Source organism: Falco punctatus (genome assembly GCF_963210335.1).
Source record: "Falco punctatus genome assembly, chromosome: 3".
In the NCBI taxonomy this organism is placed as follows: domain Eukaryota; kingdom Metazoa; phylum Chordata; class Aves; order Falconiformes; family Falconidae; genus Falco; species Falco punctatus.
Genome location: NC_137582.1, coordinates 2,464,488 through 2,487,606, shown reverse-complemented (window position 1 = coordinate 2,487,606; position 23,119 = coordinate 2,464,488). Strand labels below are relative to the sequence as shown.

The 23,119-nt window shown below is 39.4% G+C and overlaps 1 protein-coding gene and 1 long non-coding RNA gene across 5 annotated transcripts in view; one reads left to right on the top strand and one right to left on the bottom strand.

The window, feature by feature from the left end:
* LOC308059915 overlaps positions 1–23,119 on the top strand; it is a 370,995-nt gene that overhangs the window by 69,848 nt on the left and 278,028 nt on the right. The window lies entirely within an intron of this gene.
* The window catches only part of KHDRBS3 (KH RNA binding domain containing, signal transduction associated 3), a 110,226-nt gene that overhangs the window by 36,420 nt on the left and 50,687 nt on the right, over positions 1–23,119 (bottom strand). For 2 of the 4 annotated variants that reach the window (XR_013926478.1, XM_080377892.1), the window contains exons 4-7: positions 20,399–20,545; positions 15,770–15,909; positions 4,548–4,658; positions 3,011–3,203 (exon numbers count right to left, since the gene is read on the bottom strand). Coding sequence is in view for 3 of the 4 variants with exons in the window: in XM_080377892.1 (XP_080234018.1) it covers positions 3,011–3,203; positions 4,548–4,658; positions 15,770–15,909; positions 20,399–20,545 (591 nt within the window). In the remaining variant the exon portion in view is untranslated. The remainder of the gene's footprint in view (positions 1–3,010; positions 3,204–4,547; positions 4,659–15,769; positions 15,910–20,398; positions 20,546–23,119) is intronic. The other 2 variants (XM_080377893.1, XM_080377894.1) reach the window with 2 other exon arrangements.

Below are 23,119 nucleotides of genomic sequence, written 5' to 3'. Positions count from 1 at the left end.
TTCCATCCAGAACATAGTTTCTTTCTGAACTTGCATAGCTTCACATTAATGAGTACAAAGCAGAGGCTTGGAAGCTTAAGCGAATTAAAAGCTTCATGAGTCTTTGCAGACTTTCCAATCCTCAAGGGAAAGCCGCCTTGTGGCGGGCTGGCCATGCCGGGGGCAGGTGCCCCCCTGCCCGCTCTGTCCCTGCCCTCCTCAGCCGGGCAGGGGGGAGAGAATGTAACGACAGGCCCGTGGGTCGGGGTGGGGGCAGGGAGAGATCGCTCCCCAGTGACCGGCACAGGCAAAACCCAGGTCCGCCCCGGGGACAGTCAGAGCGGGACGGTGAGAAATAAAGCCGAACCTTAAAGCCCCTTCCGCAGCGCTCCCTTCTCCCCGGGCGCAGCTCGGCTCCTGCCCGTCCCTGCCCCCTCCCAGCAGCAGCGCAGGGCTCTGGGCAATGAGGGCCGCGCTCAGCTTATCGCTCCTCGTCTCCCCCGCTCCTCCTTCCTCTCTTTCCCTGCCGCAGCGTGTCCCCCCCGCGGGCGCAGCCCCCCCGGCCCGGCCGGCCCCAGCCCCCCCGCCCCCGGGGGCACAGGCCCTGCCCCAGCCCGGCCCCGGCCCGGGCTCCTCCCCGCGGGGCCACGGGCCCTGCCCGGAGCTGCCCCGGCGCCGCTGCCCGCGGGTCACAGCCCCCTGCGGGCACCCCCTGCCCCGGGGGGGGCCCTGCCCGGGCTGCGGGGGGGGAGCCGCTCCCCCGGGGGCTCCGCGGGCCGGGGGCGCCGTGGGCTGGGGGGGAATCTCTGCTCCGGGCCGGGAGCGGCTCCGGCCCCTCCGGCGCTGCCCGGGGGCTGCAGGGCCGCGGCTCCCGCACATCCCGCTCCTCTCCCGCTGCACGTTGTTGTGCGGGTTGTTCCCGCTTCTTCAATACGGTCTCTCAGAGGCGCTGCCGCCGGCGCTGAGGGGCTCGGCCTGGGCCGGCCGCGGGGCCATCCTGCAGCCGGCTGCGTCGGGTCTGTCAGGGACAAGGAAGCTTCCGGCACCTTCTCACAGAAGCCACCCCTGTAGCTCCCCCGCTACACAAACGCAGTAACACTTCTAAAGGCCGCTTTGTAACCTCTCTGGATATCCCCAGTCTCCATGGCTCTGAAACTATACGCTGCTTAAAGTAACTTCTCACGATACCCACAATCTCACTCACGTTCTCATTCTACACACACTTCCCAGCAAACAGTGATGCCTTACCCTGCTCAGATACTCAGATTGGCAAACCAGCCATTAATACTAGATACAGCTAAACAGCAATTAGTAAGGAAAGGTCAGAAATAACTATTAATGACTCCTACTATGTGACCTTAACCAACCTGTAAAAGATACAGTTAAGGCACTTTGATAATGTACTACAAATGACCAGGTAAAAAAAAATACCATGCATTAAATTTAACATACAGTACACTAATGGTTCATGTTCTAGCAAAACTTTATTCTAATGAATCTCCATTCATGAAGGAGACACAGAAAATATGGTAATTTTAAAATGGACCAGCTAGCATTGCTCCATCAGTTACAGCTTTAAATATATATATCCCAGTTTGGAAGATAAGTGATTCAGTTCTAGAAAACATCCTTTTTGTAAGTTATTTAGCATAGTTTAGTACTATTTTCTAATTATTCTCTCTCAGAAGTGAAGCATACATCAGGATATTGATTCAAACAGCTCTTATTTCTATGCCGCTTCCATATACACATGACATAAACAGCAGATATGTATCTAAATATGAAGTTAATAGATGAGGTTTATTTTCTACCACATCACCACATGTTCTACAGTGTATGACCTGGAAACAGGCTGCTTACTGAGGACTAATACCTTTGAAAACATTGTGAAATAACCCACTTATTGCAGTACCCACCTTGACTAGTCAAGTCAAGTCAGGTATATAGCCAGGGGACATTTAGATACATTGTTCAAGTACTAGTTCCTATAAAACTAATAGACTACATTAATTTCTTTTGAATTTTTCAGGTATGTTTATAAATGTTTGTACTAACAAACTTAACTTCTTTCTGCATAAAGCTGTAAGAGTTATATAGAAAACTACCTTTCTGATCAAAAAGGACAAAGGCTGGGGTTTGATTTAGAGGGGTTAGGGGGGCAGTGAAAGAAAGGGAGAAGGTGGAGGAAAGGTTGAAAGAAAAGAAAAAGTGTCTAAACAGCAAAACCATTTTCTGGAACTCAGAAACTCCTTTTTTGCTAGTCTGAGTAAGAGACTCAAGAGTCCAGACAGACATAGCTATAAAGAGGGCACGCTAAAAGCTTTAAGATACATAAAGCATTAAAAGCATTGTCCTTGAAAATGTTATTTTTCTGCAAGACTAAATCCATTCTATTACATTATTTTGATTTAATAAGCTTTTTTCTTTGTCTCACTGCTCTGTAAGTTCAATTTCTGTTAAATTTACCCCAACAATTCATAACTGTCTATAATTTTCAGTCATTTAGAATACAAATTATTTTGTTATTTTTAATTTTTAATATAATAAAATCAAATAAAGTATTGTATGGCTTACGGAGATAAACCATACACTGTTAAAATTTTAGTATCAATTCTGAAGTTTTCATAGAAATATTTTTATTATCTAATTGTTGAACAGCTATATGACCACAAAGATAGGTTTAGGAAGAAGAGTGGAGTATTACTCTCAGTTTTAGTTGAGAATTAAAAAAATCTACTGACAATGTGATTTTTCAGATTTTCCTAAAGCAGAAACCCAATATTTTAAGAGGTACACAACTGTTTTGCCAAATGCACTGTCTTTATCGTAGTACATATAACCTGAAGTTTTATTGATATGAAACACCAAGTCTGAAAAGGTGAGAAGAGATGACCACATCTGCCATAGAATCTGGGTGCAAGACTTAATTAGGTACTAATTAAAGAGATTCTACCAAGTCCTGAAGAGATAGTTAGGATCACCCCTCCAAAACTAAACACTTTACACCTGGTACGTCAACAGATCGACTTACATATTCACCATAAGTCTCCTGTGCTGGAGGTGGTGGAAGGGGCCGGTAGCCTGCCGGTGGAGGTACTCCTCTTGCTCTGGGTGCTAGAAGTCCACGGCTACGACTGACTGGTCCTCTACTGGGAGGCACTCCTCTAGGTGCTGGTGCCCCTCTTGGTACTCCTGCTGGTGGTGGAGGCACTCCTCCACGGCCCCTGTGAATATATGGATCACTTACCACTAAATATGACACCCATGGCCTCTTTGTCAACAGCTCCCTCCCCCACAGCCAGCAAAAGTCTAAAAGAGATTTGTAGTTTGTCATTTTTCTTTACATTTTAGTGCAAATCCACACTATGCAAAAAATGCTGAAAGATACAAACTAGACATGATTCAGTGAACTTCTCACTAGCTTGAGTCATTCTCACATATAGAGACACCCAAACCAATTTGCTGGAATCAGTCAACTTCACTAGAATTTGACTTACAGTATGTGAAATCACAATCATAGAATAAGAGGTTAATTTGAAGCTGTCAGGCTATATCATACTCAAACCCTGCACAGAGGAATCAGTTGCAGCTCCCTTCTGATCCTGTATAAGCTTCTAAATGCAATCCAAAGACCACACTGCATGTAATAGATTGAGTGGGTCAGAAAAATTACATTTTCTTCTGCTTTCAAAGAAGAGATTTCCAGCTGCTGGAGGAAACATTCAAACATGTAATAAATGTGCAGGGTGATTATAAGATATAACCTGATGCTCTGTACACACTTAAGAACAACAAATAAGTATATTTTGGTTTTAAATTTCTGAAAGAATGATAGGCATTAGCTTGCGTTCCATTACTTTGGAGACTTAACATATGGATGAAAAAAATTATCAGAGCTAAACCAAAACAGGTTTCAAAATTATTTGATCCATTTAGAGGTGGCATGTCCCGTCCCGTGTCTCCCTCCCCCCCATGGTAAAGGGAGAGACCTAGAGTTACAGTCTGTGAGACATTTGCATCATTTACTCTGTTTTTAACAGGATGTCTAAAGCATTGCTAATAGAGATCACCTTTTTAAAGGAGATCATTTCACCCCATGGACCATAACTGAGTTTAAATGACTGCTCTGTAGGCAAATAGACTTGTTCCAAGGAAGTCACACCCTTACTGTATACTGTAACAGATACACAGAAGAAAAAACAAACAAGTACAAGCTCTACACTACCCTTTCTATCTATCAAGCCATCATCTAAATATTCTTGAGAGTACTGAGTGAAAATACTCTGTCCCGATTTCAGTAGAAATTTCCAATTTAAAAGATCCAGATTTGGCCTTAAGATTTTCTATCCCTTTTCAAGTCAGTCGCATAAATTCTCATTGGCAAACTTATCAGAAAAAAATGGAATCATTTTATCACAAATAAATATATTTGAAAAACTGCATCACTAAATGAAGAATGCAAATACGATCAGGATAGACTTTATTAATTCTAATCACAGATCAAAACACGGTCACAAAGTATTTTAAACAAGCCTAGAGAGTAAGTGATGTAAAACTGTGCTTATTACTTGGTTTTGGCTACTCTGTAGAATGCCTCCTCAGGACAGGGTACCGGCTGCTTATTTGACTTCATTGTAGTGGGGGCAGGGGTGAGCAGTGAAGTTCCCAGACACAGCCTGCTGAAGTAATATAAAGAAATAGCAAATGTGATACTTTCCAAGTGAAGCCAAAGAAAGGGAAATGCACCTATTGGCATAGACAATAGTCAATACCAAGTTAAAAAAAAAGTCAGTAAAAAGATTCAAGAATGACTAGCCATAATCTTCACAGCATCCTTCAGACAAGGTGCAAGTGAAAGCAGCAGGAAATGGGACACGCTGAAAAACATGGGGAAAAAAAAACATTTGAGGGAGAAAAAAGTACATTTTTTAGAGCCAGCATATATTTATTCTTGAAGAGTAATTATAACACCAGATCCACATGATGAGAAAGTCTTTTCCGCATTTCAAAACCAGTTAATAAGATTGCAGTGGTGATGGGTGGGAAATAATCTCTCCTATATTATGAGACAATTTACATGCTTTTTTTAAGAGTTAGTGTAGGAAGAATTAACGATTTGAGATGTACAGTTCTGTACTGCAGCACTCAGATGGTTACTGACCCAGGCTGGAGGAGACTAGAAAGGTGCAGAGATACGAAACCCAGTAACAGGAGAATTCAATTACCACCATGTAGATTTGAGTCATATGAGGGCATGATGCTAAAAACAGATTTTTAAAAACAGTAAATTGTTCTTAATTCATTAAGAAGTTCTCAGGGAACTACAGAAGTTTGATTTACATGAATGATGAACAGGAACTGACTCAAAATATTGAGGAACCACTTGAATAGGAACCTTTGCATACCTTTGTAAAAACAACAGATCAGTTCCAGTATTGCTTAATTTGAAAAAGGAAAGCTATATAAATTGTTTTAAAAGATTTAAAAGAGTGAAATGTATATACACAATATAGGAAGACATTTAGAGAAACCTATGGGAAGTCACAATAAATACACAACTATTGTCAAAAAAGAAAAAGCTTGAGAAAGGGCATAAGGAGCTCAGTAAGGTGAGAACAGCAGGGTAAGGAGAGGTATTAAAAGAGGTATTGCTTGAAAAGCCGAACCCGCATCTAACCTCAAAGGACAAATGCTAATAAAATGAATGTAAAAATCAGAAAAGCAGGTCAGAGACAATTTAAGGAGTTTGTCAAAAGCCTAAAAAAAAAGTCCTTCAAACATTCTGGAATTGGGAAACCTGCCAAAGTGAGGCTCAATCACCAGTGAAAAACAGTAACATATGTATAGATGTATGTTTTGCCACACAGTCAAGAAAGCCTGGACAGGGTTCTCATGGTAGAGCCTTTCCTTTTGGGGAATGCATTGGATGGTGCTGCCAACTGTCCTAGAGACAAACTGCAGAACAAAAGGAGCAAATAGAAGTAATTGCTTTCTATAAACTACAACAGGACTTCAGGTGCCTAGCTCTTTCATCTGTAGCTGAATCCCAACCTGAATGAAAATAGCAAAAAAAAAAAAAATTAAAAGCAGCAAACTATAAGAGGGGACACTCAGGAGTTAATATACACACATATATATAAACTTGTATGTCCTAACATTGTATGAAGTAATAGATGTTCTACCAGTAGTGAATAGCGCAGAACCTGTAATTAAGATTGGCCCAGTGGTCAGGATGGTAAAATCAAATATAATTTTAGAAATAGAGAACAGAAAACTTTGTTACTTCTAATTTGGAAAGAACATAAATGAACTGGAAGTACATCAGAAACTATGTTAAAGATGACTGACAGTATAGAACAGCTTACAAATAAGGAAAAACTAAGTAGATCAAGGCATTTCATACTAAAAATGACAACTGAGGCTTATATGATAGAATCCAATGGGAACCATCAAAGGAATGGAGAAGGGTGAGGGGTGACCTCATCGCAGTCTACAGCTTCCTCAAGGGGGGCAGTCGAAGGGCAGGTGCTGACTCCTCTCTGGTGACCAGAGACAGGGCACAAGGGAACAGAATGAAGCTGCTTCAGGGGAAGTTCAGATGGGACATCAGGAAAAGGTTCTTCCCTGAGAGAGTGGTCCATCACTGGAACAGGCTCCCCAGGGAAGCAGTCAGGGCACTCCAGCAGAGTGCAAGGGGTGTCTGGATGACACTCTTCATCATATGGTTTAGTTTTAGGTAGTCTTGCAAGGAGCAGGGATTTAGTCTCCGGCCTGAAGGGTCCCTTCCAGCTTGAGATATTCTAAGGTACAAAAGGAATTACACAGCAGTCATTTCCAATGTAAGAATCAGGGGCTATCAACATGCAGGGATAGAACAGACTGCCTTACGGCCTCAGCCACTATGACTGCTATGACACATAATCGCCAAATGACAGACTGGTTTAAGTTTGAAGGGACTGCTGGAGGTCACCTGATCCAACCTCCTGCTCAAACAGGACCACCTAGAACCAGCTGCCCAGGATCATACCCAGGTGGTTTTTGAACACCTCCAAGGATGGAGATTTCACAACCTCTGTGGGCAGTGTGTGCCACTGTCCTGTCCCTGGGCACCACTGAAAAGAACCTGCTCTTCTCTAGGTTGAACAGTCCCAGCTTTCAGGCTCTTGTCCAGAAGAGATACTCCAGACCCTTCGTCATCTTTGTGACCCTTCACTGAACTCTGCAGTATATGCCCATGTCCCTTTTGTACTGGGGAGCTCAGAAAAGGAATCACACTCCAAGTAAGATCTCACCAGTGATGAGCAGAGGGGAAGGATCACCTCCCTCAGCCTGCAAGCAACACTAATGCAGCCCAGGATGCCATTAGCCCTCTCCACAGCAAATGTACATTGCTGGTTCATGTTCAACTTGGTGTCCACCCAGGTTCTCTCCTGCCAAGCTGTTTTCCAGCTGGGTGGCCTCCAGCATATTCTGGTGCATGGGGTTGTTCTTCTCCAGGTGCAGGATTTTGCACTTCCCCTTGCTGACCTTCATGGGGTTCCTATCAGGCCATTTCTTCAGCCTCTCAAGGTCCCTTCTGCATGGCAGCACAACCCTCTGGCATATCACTCACTACTCCCAGTTCAGCATCACCTGCAAACTTGCTGAGGGTACACTGCCCTGGACCCAGCACTGATCCCTGGGGTATACTGCTTGTTACTGGCCTCCAGCTGGACTTTGTACCACCAATCACCACCCTCTGGACCTAGCCATTCAGCCAAATTCCAATCCACCTCTCTTCATCCAGCCTACACATCAACAGTTTCTCTATGAGGATCTTACTAGAGACAGCCTTCCCAAAGTCACAGCAGACAATATCCACTGCTCTCCCTTTACCCACCAGGACAGATGTTGAGCAAGTATGACTTCCCCTTTGTAAATCCATGTTTACTCCTCCTGATGACCTTGTCATTTATGTGCCTGGAAATTATTTCCACAGTTAGCTCCTCCATCACCTTCCCAGGGACTGAGGTGAGGCTGACTGGCCATAGAGTTCACCAGGTTCTCCTTGCCATTTTTGAAGGTAAGTGTCATTTACTTTCCTCCAGTCCTCAGGCACCTCTCTCGATATCCAAAATTGTTCAAAGATTGAAAGTGGCTTCACAATGACATCTGTCAACTGCCTCAGCACTCATGGGTACATCCCATCAGAGCCCACAGACTTGTGTCCAGTCTGCTTTGCTATTCTCTAAGCTGATCCACTTCCAGCAAAGGTAGTTTTCCCCCCCCATCTTTGGGTCCTAGGATTTCAGAAGGCCCCTCTTATTAGTAAAGGCTGAGCCCAAAAAGTCATTAAGGTACCTTAGTCTTTGCCATGCCCTGTGTCACCAGGGCCCCTGTGCCATTCAGCAGTGGGCCCACATTTTCCCTAGTCTTCCTACTGCTACTTAAGTATTCATAGAAGCACATCTTGTTTACTTTGACATCCCTCACATCACTTATGACTCCTTTAACCCATCTCTACTCATGCCCATGCAGCAACGTGTCTATCCATGGGGGAAGAACCGATGACCCTAGGGTGGTTTAGTGCCCACACGTCCCACAATTCTCGTCTTCTGTCTATGCTTAGCCAACACAGCTCTCTATTCAGATCCATCTTGTCTACTCTTGTTTTCCATTTCAATTCTTTATAATTTCTGTATTTCTCCAGGTGTTTAAGGTTGAAGTAGTTTATTGTTAAGTAAAAGCTTCACTCACACATACTCAAATGTAAGCAACCACTACTACCATTAAGTTTAGTGAATGTGTTAATAGACTTTTCCCTTTATACCCAGTGGTGTGCAAATATACCTACTGGAAGTGCTTTCTAATACAGTGTATCTAATGACTTTTCAGCTAGATTTCCTACAAAGTTTTTCTACATAGTCCATGTTGTATTTACCATTTTTGATCCAATGACATTTTCCTTTTAGAATCTTGCTCTTTCACTTTCCTGGGCTTTCCCCTCTCCTAATGAACTACTTTTGAGGGGTATCCATCTGCTTCTCAGGTCTCTGAAAAAATTGCAGGCAGTCTTTTCTCTTACCTTTTTCTTCTACTCTGTCTCACCTATCAATTCAAAAACCTTGGTGCACCTACTAACACTTAGATTCATTTTTATACTTATTTCATCCAAATCAAGATATCGCAGCTCTGAGCTATCACATTCACAGATACACCTTACCATCAAATCAAATTCATCATGATTCCCAGTCCTTCCAAGTCTTTCACTGCTTGCTGGTTTGACCAAGGACATCGTTCTGCAGGCCAAATTTCAGCTGCCATCACCAACTCTTCTTGTCTTTGCACATGGCCTACAGACTTTTTTCTTTATAAAACCACCTAAAATAACTTTTAATTTAATTTGAAAAGAAAGGCTACTTGGCATGGAGATTTCAGGTGACATCAAAATTTTTAAAACAAGGAAGAGTTCCTCTCCCAAAACTAAATACTCTTTCATGTTAATTACAGGTTTAGAAAAGTAGATTTTGAAACTCTGAAGCATCAGTGATTAGATACCAAATTCCCACTTAAAAATATAGCACATTTGTTCAAATAACTATGAAACAGTCTTGACCCACAACTTTGGTTCAAGTACGTAATTCATGATTTCACTACAAGCAGCATAACTACTGGAAGTAATTGTTCCTTTTGATAAAGAAAACTGCTATATTAACTCTCAATTAAAATGCTTCTGAATCTGAAATTTGATCAGTTAGCCCTCTTAATCCTTCCACTATTTCTTTGTTACAGAAGAAAAAAATACTTTTGTTTCCACTTCTACAGGCCACAAAGCATTATTCCCAAACCTTGAACGCTGTACATTATCAAAACTCATTTGTCAGCCCATGTCAGACGTGACCTGCTCATATTCTCAAGTACAAGAAGGGTCTTTCTGCCTTTATTTTCCTTCCTCCCTACCATGCTGTCATCTCATTCCCTTTCAGAAGCCTTTTGAATATCCTCTTTACCCCAGTGCTCATATGAACATATTTTATGTATTCTGACTGCCAACATATCCAGGCTAATTGTGTGCACAAATGGGCATGGAACCTCCCACATACCTGTCTTAAATTTTTGTGTACACTGATTGTGTAATACTTCAAAACAGAGTTAATGTGCCGTATTTTCAGGACATGTGAAATAAAAAAGGTCCTTGCTGGCAATTCCTCAGTTTTACAAGACTGCAAATACATGAGTACTGAAGCATCACAGAAGAAACTAGTGTTTGGTTTTCTTTTTGCTACAGTTCTAATTAAAACTCTACTCTTCTGAATATTAGGACAGGATACTATTCAGAATCTCACAGATTTCTTTGGATGATGGCAGCCCTACACTCTAAGTACCTATTAACTGTATTTTCTACTAAATATGCTTTAAATAGGCTTTACATGTCTAAATAGTACTTAAACATACTCAGCATATCCTAGCTTCTAGCCAGGTGCCATTGTCACCTCCAGACATGCTTTAGCAACCGTGATTATCTGTGTACTTGAGACCATTGCATCCTATTCTCAAAGAAACATTTTACTGCTGTAAACCAGATTATTCTGGCTACAAGAAAATTTGAAATTTTGTTACATCTTTATCATTTTGGTTTTGATTTTCCTGGATTTATTAATTTGGCAGCAGTGAATCCAGTGAAGGAAGTTAACTCTTCCCCATTGAATACACAAGTAATTTAGGTGGTTAATTTAAGAATAATTTTATTCCCAAAGCTGGGTAATCAACTTGCAGGCTCTTCATTGCAAAAAAAGGTCTTTTTCAATCTGGTTACCATGGACTAGACTAAATAAAGCAAATCCCAGTAACTCATTTAATATCTTTTGTTTCACTACACAGAACAGTGTACCAACACAGTGGGGAAAATAATAGAATTTAACTCATGTCACAGTATTCCTTTAAGATAATGTCATGAAAACTATTTCTGCTGGAACCTGACTCTTTCCCCCATAACATTTTCTCATTACTTATACTTGCAATTTAGTATGTGAGAAAAAGTAAATTAAGTACTTAATTTCTGTAAAGGTACCATACATACCTTACAGAATGAGAGAACAAGCCTTTCACAGAAGTATTAGAATGTGCCAATGTGATTTGTAAATCCAGTATTGAAATTATCTTCTATAATTACTATATACAAAACCTGAAAAGTGTACCTTACTGTGTACAGTTAAAGTACTACTGAAGCACTGCATTTTGTGATTGATCAACCTCTCACTGAGTAGCTTAATGTGTGGAAAAACATTCTAAAGAAAATCTAATACCATTTAAAATCACATTATACTATGTTAGAAAGAAACTCAAAAAATCTGTGAATGTTTAGAAGTACAACAATTGGATTAGTACCTGTGAAGATTGCCAATAAAATAGTATTTTACCAACTCATACAACTAAAATACATCCATGGAAAACTACTTAAATACTTCCTTTTTGGCCGTTATTAGCAATAATTTGACATTTCTACTTCATAGTAGTCCTATAGTGTTTCTTGGATTTGTTTCCAGCAAACTAAGTTATTACCCCTGACCAAAGCAGGCATAGCATCTAGCTGATACTCCCAACTTCCCTCAGCATTAGCTCTTCTTTTTTTCATTTATCACTTTCTTCTCTTCAGTATTATACTGATTTTTATGTCAAGTTTCACCTTGCATGGGATGACTGAGTAAAATTACTTTGATGATGAAGTCACAACTAGTCAGTTCACAGCTTGCTTTCATGTGGGTAAGTAAATGTAGGGATAGCTTTAAAATAAAAATACTTGTGAATGTTAGGACCTGTTCCCTAACACTATTATTCAATGAAGAAACACTTCCTTTTAGCATCTGTAGTTCCATACATCGGCAGGCATTTGAATTGTTCAGTAAATTGATCTAACAAAGTGTGTTACCAGATGTTGATGTATTTTCTGCCTTTAAGCACAGCCAGCTACACTCAATGTTCCTAATGTTCCTCAAACAGTAAATATTTTTGTTCAGGTTTTGTATTAAACATGTGAAACACAGACCTGTTATTTTAAAATGTCAGCACCAAAATACCGAACACATCTGGATACCACTCAGAGCTAGGCTTCCTGCCTTTTAATTTTTTTTAAAATGAGCCACCGTTGAAGTTACTCTTATGCAAGTTTTATTTCACATTTTTATTTTAGAACAGTCATATGTATGTCCATGTTTCAGTTTTGTGAAAATTGGGAGATTTATCACAAGACTAAAGACACAAAACACACCGAGCATAATACCTGCCTTTGTCCTGGACCCTGAACTGGCTTTGCCAGTTCAGAATCTTCTGCAGCACAGTACCTACATGTTCAACAAAAAGTTACTCTTCAAAAAATAAACCAGTTGATTCCAGACATGACAGGAGAACAACTGGAAGCTGTGAACAACTGCAGCAGTGATCCACATCACCTCATATTACTTCTGACATGTAAGACAGCAAATTCTAACCTACAACAGTTGTTTTTCCCCAGGTAGGGTGACAGTCATTCAACCATTAGGATTCCAGCCATGCACACACTGAAATATGAATAAAAAGAATAAATGGAAAAGTAAAAAATCCACACACTCATGCAAGCATAAACCAGAATTTTGTTATTTCTTTAATTAGACTGTACCTACATGTTGGCTTTGTAAGAAATTACCTTTTCCTTCCCCCATCTTTGTGAAAACCAAGTCTATCTGCTTCCAAATACAATTCATCTCAATCTGGGGAGTGAACCCAATCAACTCTCCCTTACTGTGGCCTTTCAACATTTAAGGAGCGCTGCTTATAATAAAGATGGAGACTTTTAATCAGGGTCTGCAGTCACAGGACAAGGAGCAACTGTTTTAAACAGAAAGGGGGTAGGTTTAAATTGGACATAAGGACAAAATTCTTTACAATGAAAGTGGTGAGGCACTGCAACAGATTGCCCAGAGAAGCTGTGCATGTGTTCAAGGCCAGGCTGGATGGGGCTCTCAGAATCTTTCTTTAAAAGGTCCCTTCAAACCCAAATCATTCTATGATTTTAACAGTGATGTCTAGCTGTAAGTAACATGAACTGTTCCCTCTACCCAACCCAAGGTAGCGAGGAAGATTATCCATATTCTCAGGCTTATTATCATCATCCTCTAGTATTTCACTTTTCCAGTATATCTTAGTTTGAGTCACAATTGAGTGAGCCTTAATTTTTATTTTTACTTATGCTTGCAATAGGAATGTGAATTTTTAGAGAGGAAAATGCTACTTTATTGGCAAAATGTGCTTAAATGTGCACATTAATAAGAATGGTAACATATGTTTATTTTGAACCTGTAGTTAATCCAGAAATAGCAGAATAAAAAGTTATCAAATTATAACCGTTAGGAATTTACTTACCATACCTGTGCACAAGCTAGAATTTGGTATGCAAGCACAACAAATGTATTGTTTTCTAAAAAGTAAAATTTTGGTATGGAGCTAAATATACACGTAACAAGTCTTCTTAAAAGAAGGCACTTGATAAGATGCATTATCTCCAGTTTCAACATGTCTAATAAGGAGTAAAAAAAGGCATAAATTAGTACTTTTTTAAAGTGAAAATATTCAGGAATAATATAGGCTTAAAAAAATTGGGAACTTAAAACACATTCAGATATTGCATCCTCAACAGGATGTTACATGTATCAAGGTTGATACCTTAAAAATATTCTATAGATTATAAAGGGAGGTTAGGATCAAGGTTTTAGGCTTCACTTTACAAGGCCAGGAGAGGTTAAAGCAAAGCCTGAGAAATCTCAGGGATGCTTGCTATTAAACCGTTTTATTTAATACTAAGACAAATACTTTGACAAAGCTTTCCTTCAAGAAAAGTATTACTTACTGAAATTAATTTGTGCTAAAAAAGCATCAGAGCATCACAACTGAGTTGAGATCTTTAACTGAATGGCTGTATTATCTCAGTAGCAGTAGCACTGAATTTCACTTAAGGATTATGCTAACAGAGTGCTTCAATTTCTGAAGGGAAAAAGTCTTTGGGTTTAAGACAAGCCTTGAAGTAAGGACAAGTCAAACCAACAACGTTTGAATTTTCTTTCAAACATTTAAGAAAAATGGAGATGACAAAACCACAATTTTTAGCTGTCATCTCCAAGTCGAATACTAATAACATTTAAATTTGCCTTGAAGCCATTTCAATAGTTGTAGGCCAACTACAAAGGATTTTGTGAACTATGTAACAGTGTATGTGTCTTGCGTAAATTGGAGATTTAAAAAAATAATTTACCAAAATCCAGAGGATGGAACTAGTGATGTTAGGAATTCAGTCCTATAAATTAATTATGCATTCATGTACTAGATACTAGTAGTGGAAGTTAGGTATCAAGCTTTAGTGGTAAGATCAAACCAAACAACTTCTATATCCCAGAAACACTAGCTTAAGGACATGAAAAATGAAAACACAAATTAGAACTGTAAGTGTATCTGTAGCGAATGTCTGTAACAGAACCATTACAGGCATCTATGGCAAAGTTAAAAATAGATATTTAAGAACTGAAGTCAGATTAGCAAAAAAACAACCTCCAAAATCAAATCAGATCTCTAATTCGCAAGCACTTTTGTATGACTGATTACAGTGCTGAAAAAGTGAGCCTTGGTCACTTGGAACCACTGCTCTGAACATTAAAAAAATCAAGAAGCAGAATAGATATATTACACAATATTACTTCATAGAAGAACAAAAAATTGTTAATTTAGAGAAAATAGTTATATTCTTACAGGACAACCATCAGTAAGTGTAAATTCTCTAGATTAAGATTCCTTCTGCATTGTGTTTGCAGTCATGATCAGGATACATGTAACTGTAAGTAGATCTATATAAATGGAGTAATTCCTCAGTGCCTTTTTTCCCCAACACACTTAATCTGAGTTAAAACACTTCAGAATACTGTTTTGAAATTATTTGAAAACCTGAAATGCACGTTTCAAGCTTGCATTAGTAAGAACCATAGCTACAACTGAAAGAAAATAGTTTACTGTAGAAAAGTTACACTTAGCTGCTGCAGCCACAGTCTCTCTGTACCGTAACAGAAACAGTTATGCACTTTTTGTTTTCACACTTCAGTACTCAAAAGAGTTATAGCTGTCATCTCAGTACTGCAAAGACTACAGGGGATGCTAAAGTAAAAACAAAACATCTCCTGTGTCAAAGAAAAACAAAGCAAAGCAGTAGACTTGCCTATTCCCGAATCAAAAGCCACTTTTTTTACTAAGTGCTACTCAAATGAGATTAAATCCAAATTCTACTACGAAAGCACTTCTGTAACTTTCATCACGACTACAAAAACTTCGCAATACAGTAAAAAAGGAATATGTGTATTCCATAGGTTAAAGAAATTGCTCTGAAATTTGTATGTCAATCAAGGCAAGCTAAATTTACCATTTTTTTAAAGCTGTGAGCTTCAGTGGGCCCACACATAGACCCTAAGTGCACCTGAAGGAACAACCCAGTTAGAAGTCAAGCAGATGCTCACATTAAGACTGAACACCTTGTGTGATGCACACTGTTTCTTAACATAGGTATCATTTAAGTTTCATGCCACAAAACCCACCACCACTGTTAATGCAGTCTAAACCAATTAGGCTATCTCCAATGACTCGACTGTTTCCCTAATCTTTTGCTCATATTATGCGAGTCCTTCATGTATTTCACTGGGTACTTGGAGGTGGGGGCACATGGGTAGTGTTGTGTTTAAAGGGAAAAGCTTAAAATATGTACATTCAAATGAAATTCCACTGCAGCTCAGATACTTACCTGGACAAAGCAGGAACTGGCACTCCTCTTGCTCGAATAGATGCTTTTCCACGAACTACTGGAACTTCTGCATTTTCTGAGCCACCATTTAAATATGTTAATTCTTGAAGTTGTGCCTGTCTGATTTCATCATTGTAATCCTAAAACAAGGCGGGGGGGCAGAGCGAGAAAGAAAACAAACTGTTCAACCACCACACCAAGTTAGTATCAGAAAACACTGCTCCTGAAAGTTTCCTCTTAAAGAGCTGAATATCCCACTGAAAATTTTAATATTCATAGTATAATAGGCATATTATTCAGTCAAAATTTCTAAAAGTATTCTACATATTAATTGCAGGTTTTGCTGAGGCATTATTTTCCTTCCCACTGCATATTACCTCCACGTAGCTTTACCAATTAAAATGCCAGTGTTAGAATGCCGTAACTAGGGTGAAACAACAATAACAAAATCAAGGTGCCATATTCTGAGCTGAGAGCTGGTTTGTAGTTCCAGTTGTAGAATGATGTATTAAGAACAGGGGAAATGTCGTTGCCTGGTGTTGCAAAGCAGTAACAGAACCCACTCTGTTGAGAACAGCCCCTCAAAAAGAAGGAATAGATTATAGATAGCTACACTTTTAAAATCAGGAGTTAAAGATTAAACAAGGAAATTCATTCAATACACACATGCACTATTGTCTAATAAAAAGGGCACCAAAAATTTAAATTCTACAATATGCAACAGTAAACAAGCTGAAGACACATGCCTTGTCCCTTATTCTGCACAAAACCTCTCAAGGCCTATGAAAAAGAAAGCTGAAGTTATTTACATGGGATATTAATATGTTATTTCTCAAATAAGCATGAGTTTTCAGGAACCCTGAGCCAACCTCCAAAACGAGCACATCACAGTAACAGATACAGCAATGAACTCTTGAGCGATATACACTTTTCTACCAATTTTCTTCCACTTAAAGCAAGCCAAAGAATGCATCTGTAAAGGTGAATCAAAAATATTTTACTCAACATATATACATACAAAGTATCAAAATATTAATAGGCCCTCTAATAAGAATGAGGCAATACTTCTGATATAACAGCTCTTCTGCAAATCCATTTCAAAGAAGGAAGGTTTGTTCAAATACCACCCATTTTACAACTCAATTACAAAATCAAGGATCTGCATCCCACTGGAAAACCGAGTTTTACACTAGAAGGTACCAAAAAACAGGTAGCTTTGCAGGCAATCTGAAGCATAACTCTGCATTGGAACAAGATTAAAACTTCCATGAATTCAAAGATCTCAATTATCCTTTAAACATTCCACTTTCCTTAGACTTCTACAAACAGAAATAAGATTTCCTTTACATGCCATTGAAGAAAAAAGTGGTGCTCTGAAAGCATTTTGTTCAAACTGTCTTGTACAGGCTCTTAAGTTTAACCCACAACTGCCCATGTAAGATCATACTTAGCAGCAGAAACCAACATGTGAACAAGAAAAAAGTCTGAAAGATGAATCAATTGTTTCAAACTGACTGAAGCTTTTGAGAAACAGATTCCATTACAAAACTGCTTGTACCCAAAGCACAGCCAGGCCATCACAAGGAGTAGAACAGAATCAGGCAATTGGACACTACTCTGGCCAACTACTGTACAGAAACTCATTTTATATTTGTAATCTGTTGCTGGACTACAACTGACTAAAAATACAAAATTTCTATGGAACAAAAATTCAGCTTTTGACAGAAAATGCCAAGGAACTGTACCACAAACATACAGGTCTCAAAGTTCTGACATAACGTGTATGAGGGATGCCCTTTATATCTTCTGAGAAGAATGTCTTGGGGAGAATTGGGCTCCTGGAAAATCACCTTTGATCATTTCACAATAATTACATTTGATTTCTTAACAAAGATGTGCTTAGGTTGCCAGTACGCATGTTAAGTCCTTATTCTTTTCTCCCTGATGCTTTCTCATTTTCCAGTAGCATACTACCAGACATACCAGCCGCCTCAGTCACAGACAAGGACTCCACTGTGTAAAGGCAAAGAACCGAAAATATGGTCCATACCACACACGCCAGAAGCTGCAAGAGGGAACAGAGCAAAGGGGTAGTACAAGGAAGCCATGATAAGTAGTGTTAATCCATTAGACTGAATTGGATTCTTCAATTAAAAGTAACAGATGGTCAACTTCTGACTGCCCACTACTGGAAAACAGTACACTTCAAGTCAACTGAGGAGACAGCAATCTTTTCCTCACCTAGAACACAAGATGGACTTGGAAACCTTTAGACTGTACTCATCCCTGTACAGTTCATGCTGAGGTGACACTCAAATTTCAGTAAAATGTTGCTGACAAATTTCAGTTCAATAGATGTACTCTCTTACAAATATTGCCCATCCTGACTGACTATGGTCTTCTCTGAACATGGAGGATATTTTCTTCTGTAGGAGTGACCAAGTCATCAAGATACATGCAAGAGATTTTCTCCCTACACAGCATTATGAACAGGACTGAACTAAGCAAATAGTAGTTCTAGAGAAGACAAAGCTGCTCCTTATTGCTTCCTGGAGCAGCTGCTGCAAGGGCGAGGTGGGCAGAAGAGATTTAGGCATTTTTAGAACCATTTGGCTAAGATTACATTTGAAAAGCCAAAGGGAAATTAAGAATGCTTGCTTGATTCCATAGTTCCGAAAAGATTATGTAGAATCAGTTCAACTTAGTACAATAAAAGCGCAATGATCAAATATTGAGATGGAAAAGTGTAAAACCAATGAATGGAACTGCTCATTATCAGTCTAATTCTACTGGCTTCACAGCAGCAGAGTAATGGCTAGGTTTTGACAAGCTTACTTCATTTATTATGATATTAGGTGAATCAAGTCCAACGAAGAAAAATAAGATCTGATGAAGAAGGCATGCAAATATCAGATATATCCTTACTTCCAGTGCATGCAGAAAAGCACTCATCTATAATTGATCATATTTCCATCTAAAAAGAAAGCAGTTATTTGCTCACTAGAATAGCCAAGAAGTTAATTCTTCCTTATGTCTTCATACAATCGAATCACAAATCATGCAACTACAGTAACCTTCAACATCATAACAGGCCAGTATTCCTTCAAATATTCTGTTCAGTATCCCCAGATCAGTTAGGATGTTTGAACAATATGTTTTAAATTTACCTATTTGTAATCCTCAAGACAAAAGCCATGTGGAACCTGTAGAAAAAACTATGCAGTGCTTGCTTCTTTATAACATGAGAACATAATGCTCAAGACATTTATTTAGTTTTTAACTGTCAAAAGCTGCACCTACATTAGCGTGTTATTTCACATCAGGATGTACTCCTGAATGAACCTCCTGATGATCATTACTTACCATGCTCTGGTTCCTGTCATGGAGCAGTATTGGGGCATATGAATTGACTTTCATTGAAAGAAAAACATGCCAGAAGAAAAAACTCAAGGAGCACACTATCAACTCATTGACTTGGGGACTTCAGTTTCATGGGTCTGGACTAGGTTTAGTACAAATTAAAGTCCCCAAAATGCATACATACTGTCAGGTCATCAGCACCAACTGTTTCACCTCAAAGTAGAGCTGGCAGTTCTACCCACAACAGGCTGTAGTGGCCAAACAAGAGGCATCCATCCCCAGCTGATCCTGAATACAGCTACACCGACTATACCCTCAAACATTTTGATGCTGCTGTCACTCAGATTACACACCTTAGCAATGTTCGCTTAGCTAGGTCTCCCACATTTCCAAGACCTGACACAAATAAAGACTAACACTTGGACAACATTTTCAGCAGTAAAAATAAATATTAGTCAATGCATCTTGAGAATGCTTTGCTTTATTCATTCATTTGATAACCAATAAAAATGAAGTGTGATACAGTTAGGACCTTCATGCCTCACCTCACCTTCTACCCCAGCTTCCACTCAGCTGTCCCAGCTTGACAGTTTGGAATTTTCCAAGCAGTTTAACATCGCAAAGCAATTGAGGTCAGTCCTTACATGAGAAGCAAATAAAGGAATCTTCTGTAGGACACTGAAAACCCTGCCACACCACTGCCTATACATATCCCAAACCTGCAGTACACCCTTATGCTGGAAATCACATCTTTTACCATTCATACATCACAAGCTGAAGTATACACCAGAAGACAAGTATAACCCATGTATCACTAGCTTTGTGAAAAAACAAAGATAAAGTTGTATTGATTCTCAGCACTGAATACTAAGCCAGGATTATGGGTGGAAGCAATACTACATTGTCAGATTTATTTATTCTTAATGAAACAGAACCCTATGCTGATGCTTCAGATGTACCAGGAACACAGAAAAGCCATACCTTAATCGAACAAAGTTGTTTTTCCACATTTTACAAGTTTTTACAATTATCTGTAGACTTAAAATATTTTGCACATAACCAGTTAGAATAAGTTGCTCTTTTACTATAGGTCGTATCATGAGATGCGTGTATATGGACAGTTATGCATTCACCCAATAACTGCCTATATCACAGGTGAAGGAAGTCATGCAACATGACCTGACCAATATTGTACAGTAAGTTAGTAAAATACACAAAATTTCTCACTCAAGGCTACCAAAATTTTTATTAAAAAATTAAAATACTAACAGGGATAAGGAACTTCTTGATTTCTTCCAATGCATGTCCCATTCTGGCATATGCTTCTGCTGGTGGCGCAAATACTTCAATTAAAACGTGTAGGTCATCATTTAGGTGGAAGTACTTTGCCTCTCCACTTTTTCTCAACTCTTCCTCCTAGGAGATGAGAAAAAAGTTGGGTTTTTTTCCATCTTATTTTAAACATATTATAGAGCTGAAATTGTGTCAGAGGCATTTGTACATGCTGTTTACTCATGTTCAGATGCAGCAACTAAAAAAATGTATAATTACTTTTCTGATACTATTCTGTTATTTTAGCAACATGACTGAAGTGTATCAGTTTGCTTATCAACATTAAATGATTAGTAACACACAAAACAGGACCCATCAGCTTCTGCTCACATGAAGAAACTAGCACAGGGGAGAGTGTTCCCAGGAGTTTTCCCCAAGTGCACCAGTTTCATATAGAAGACACTGAGAACCATAAGTTAACTTGAAGCCTCTTCTCAAAAGTAGTCTTTAGAAATAGGTTTGATCTAATATTCTGGAAGAGCAAGATTCTTTTACCAATATTATTTTGATCTTAGTGTTACTGCACTGCTCAGATACCTCTATTTTCCTATTCTCACCAAGATTTCTACCCGACAAGTACATCCTTCACAGAACTGCGCTACGTGGACATGAGAGTAACAGCATGAGACAAGGGAGGAGGACACTAGAGGAAAGAGCTCACTAGCTATTTCAGAAGAGATTTTCTTTTATTCATCCACTTCAGTATGACTGAGAAACTATGATTTCTATGTAGTGGAGCAGAGCTCAGTTCTCAAATACTTGCATTCACATGCAAAATGTTCACAGACCTAAAGGACATCATTCGTTAGTGTCAGATAGGTTGCCCTCCTCCCATGTGTATGACAGGTGCATTCCAAGAGACTAAACATCATTAAAAATTTCATTGCATCACCAGATAACATTGTATCAAATTCTTAGCAGTTCTGCTATCTGAAAACAAAAGCCCTAAGAATTCTCCCCTGCTGCTTAGTGTGTGCAGCAAGAACCAGGTAAGTACTTCATCCTTTAGGTGACTAAAATTATAGTTTAACAGTTGAAATCTCCCCCCATGCACATCCCTTAATTATGGGTTGAGGTTTATAAGTAACAATCCTTTTCTGCTTCTCATAAATAGCATTTTTGTCATCATACTTCACATTTAACTATATAGATGTTTAAAAAATAAAACAATCTAGTTAGCTGTTAGAGCATTCACAGCAAAATTATTAGAGGCCAGTGTCAGCAGGATTAGACTTTGTCAGCAAAATCATTCCTTGTCAATACAAACAACAGATCTTGGAAACTGGAAGTAAATATAAACATTACAGCTCTTAAATGTTTAGCTTTAATAGACACTGTCTCTCACTTTAAGACGAACTTATCTATATGAACTATTATCTAGCACCGGAAGCTAGATATTTTCATCAGTGGAGTTCCCCATATACATTTTCTTTGGTTTAGTACATACATTCTGCCAAGCACTCCCCATCTCTCTTTTAAAGGGAAGAAAACACTGTGCATTTAGATATGCAGAGAACTGAGAATTAAGAAAATCCATTTCTGTGGTTATCAATCAACTTGCCTGGTAATAGCAACAAGGAATAGAAAAGTCACAATTTCACCTGCAATCCCTGGTGAAAAAGGGTTTCAATCAGGAATCTGAACAAATTATGTAAGAAATTTCAATGCAGGTTGTTCTAAAATCTTGCCCATAAGCAAGCTTTTTAAGTAACTTTATCCTTTTATCTTGCTTCACTTGCGAAGTTCACTTTTTTTTTAATGCTGTAACATGATTTGGCAACACACTACTCTCCACAACTAACACCACACAAAGTTCACTCACTGGCCTACACATACCAACCTTGGGCATACATGAAGCATTTCAGGTGTTTTTTATTCCCCATGATGACCAAGACAAAAGCCACAGCTTGCTCTCATTCCAGTATCCCTCACTGACAATATTTTTAGCTCCCACAAAATCCCCTGCCTTCCATTACCTGATGGCACATACATTGCCTAGGCTTGCCCAGTGCATGTGGATGCTGCCAGGCTGGCCAAAACAAAGAACATTGTTTTTCCTCACTGTAAGGGAGATCTGAGAGCTGCTGAAAGGATGAAAGCAAACCAGATGTGGAACAAGTGAGCTGAAAGACAGCAATGTCACCACCCCACCTTTTTTCCTGAAAAAAACCCCAACAACTAAATCCACAACCCCTCCCCTCACAAAAAAAAAAAAAAAGAAAAATGAATAAACCCCTGTCCTTTAAGTTTCCATCTTCTTGCACAAAAGTTATCACACTGAACTATTCATGGTTTGGACAATCTGATTTAACTTTGTGTTTTCCATACAGACACATCACTACAGTACGGGGCTCTGGAGGCCTTACAGGAACGCTTACCCTCTGCTTTGTACCACATGCTGTTGTAGTTCATCCCTTCATGGTCCAGAACAAAGCACAGCACCAGCACAGCTTACGATGCACAGCAGCACAAGGCACCTGGCAACATGCCTAAGACAGTCAATACACACTTTGCTGTGTGTTCCATTGTACCTATAGAACCTTCTGCTTTTCATCCTACTTGTCAAGCCGTCAGGAACCAGATACACGCCCTAGAAGTCTACTACTTTAGATCAGAAGTTGCATAGCAGTATTTATTAACATATGCTCCCAGTACTGT